The sequence below is a fragment of the Erigeron canadensis genome, chromosome 6, assembly GCF_010389155.1.
Source record: "Erigeron canadensis isolate Cc75 chromosome 6, C_canadensis_v1, whole genome shotgun sequence".
NCBI classification, from domain to species: Eukaryota; Viridiplantae; Streptophyta; class Magnoliopsida; order Asterales; family Asteraceae; genus Erigeron; species Erigeron canadensis.
In genome coordinates, this window is record NC_057766.1 from 15,074,559 (window position 1) to 15,075,526 (window position 968).

General features: G+C 41.0%; 1 protein-coding gene across 1 annotated transcript; it reads left to right on the forward strand.

The window, feature by feature from the left end:
* Positions 1-203: 203 nt before the first annotated feature.
* On the forward strand, positions 204-968 carry LOC122604350. The gene has a single exon (XM_043777242.1). It carries the CDS (start codon positions 204-206, stop codon positions 966-968), a length of 765 nt encoding a protein of 254 aa, XP_043633177.1.

The following is a 968-nucleotide window of genomic DNA, read 5'->3' on the forward strand; positions in this document are numbered from 1 at the left end:
TTTGATAAGTATGAATGTTTCCGGGTTAACTCTCTTACTTTTGATTCTGTAATGTAACTTGCTTACTTTTGATCCCGGAAAATAGCATGGACATTTCCGACCAAATTGGAAGGGCGTTGGAGAAATACACTCCACTTTTACTTAAAAGGCTAAACCAAACAATGGAAGGGCTATGAATGATCATATATGATCATATAGCCCAGATGATTAGAGAGGAGGTGGCTCTAAATGTTCAACGAGAATTTGAAAAGAGAGATGGAAAAGGGAAGGGTAAGAAGGACAATGAAGATGAGGAGGTGGAAGTAATGGGGGAGAAGTTCCACAAGAAGAAGTTCTCTTTTAAGGATTTTGATGTGTGTCACCCTCCTGAATATCATGGTGACCTCAACCCCATCGTTTGTACCAGATGGGTGTCAGAGATTGAAGGGTCTTTTCGCACCAGTCAATGCCCTGAGGATCTTAAAGTGGTGTATGCTGTGAGCATGTTGAGGGATAAAGCGAAGAGATGGTGGGACAATTTATTGTTGGTGAAGAAGGAAGCACTTGATAATGTGGATTGGCCTGAGTTCAAGGCCATGTTCTATAAGGAATTTAGATCAGAGGCGGAGGTGACTAGGTTGAGGAGTGAATTCCTCAATGATTCTCAAGGAACCCTTAGTTTGACGGAGTTTCGTGCCCAAATTCTTAATAAGGCACAATTCTGTCCCGAGTTCTTAGAGAATGAGCACTTGATGAAGGAGCAGTTTTATATGAAGTTGAAGAAGAGTTTGAGGGAGAGGATTAGTTTACGTCAAATGGAGTCTTTCTACATGTTGTGTGATGTGGCTCGAGATTACGAGATCGAGCAAACTAGAGTTGATGAGAATGAGGTGAAGAGAAAGTATGATGGGGATAATTCGCCAAATAAAAGGTTTAAACAAGATGGTGCTTCCAGTAGTAATGCCTTTAGAAGAAATGCTCCCTTTTAA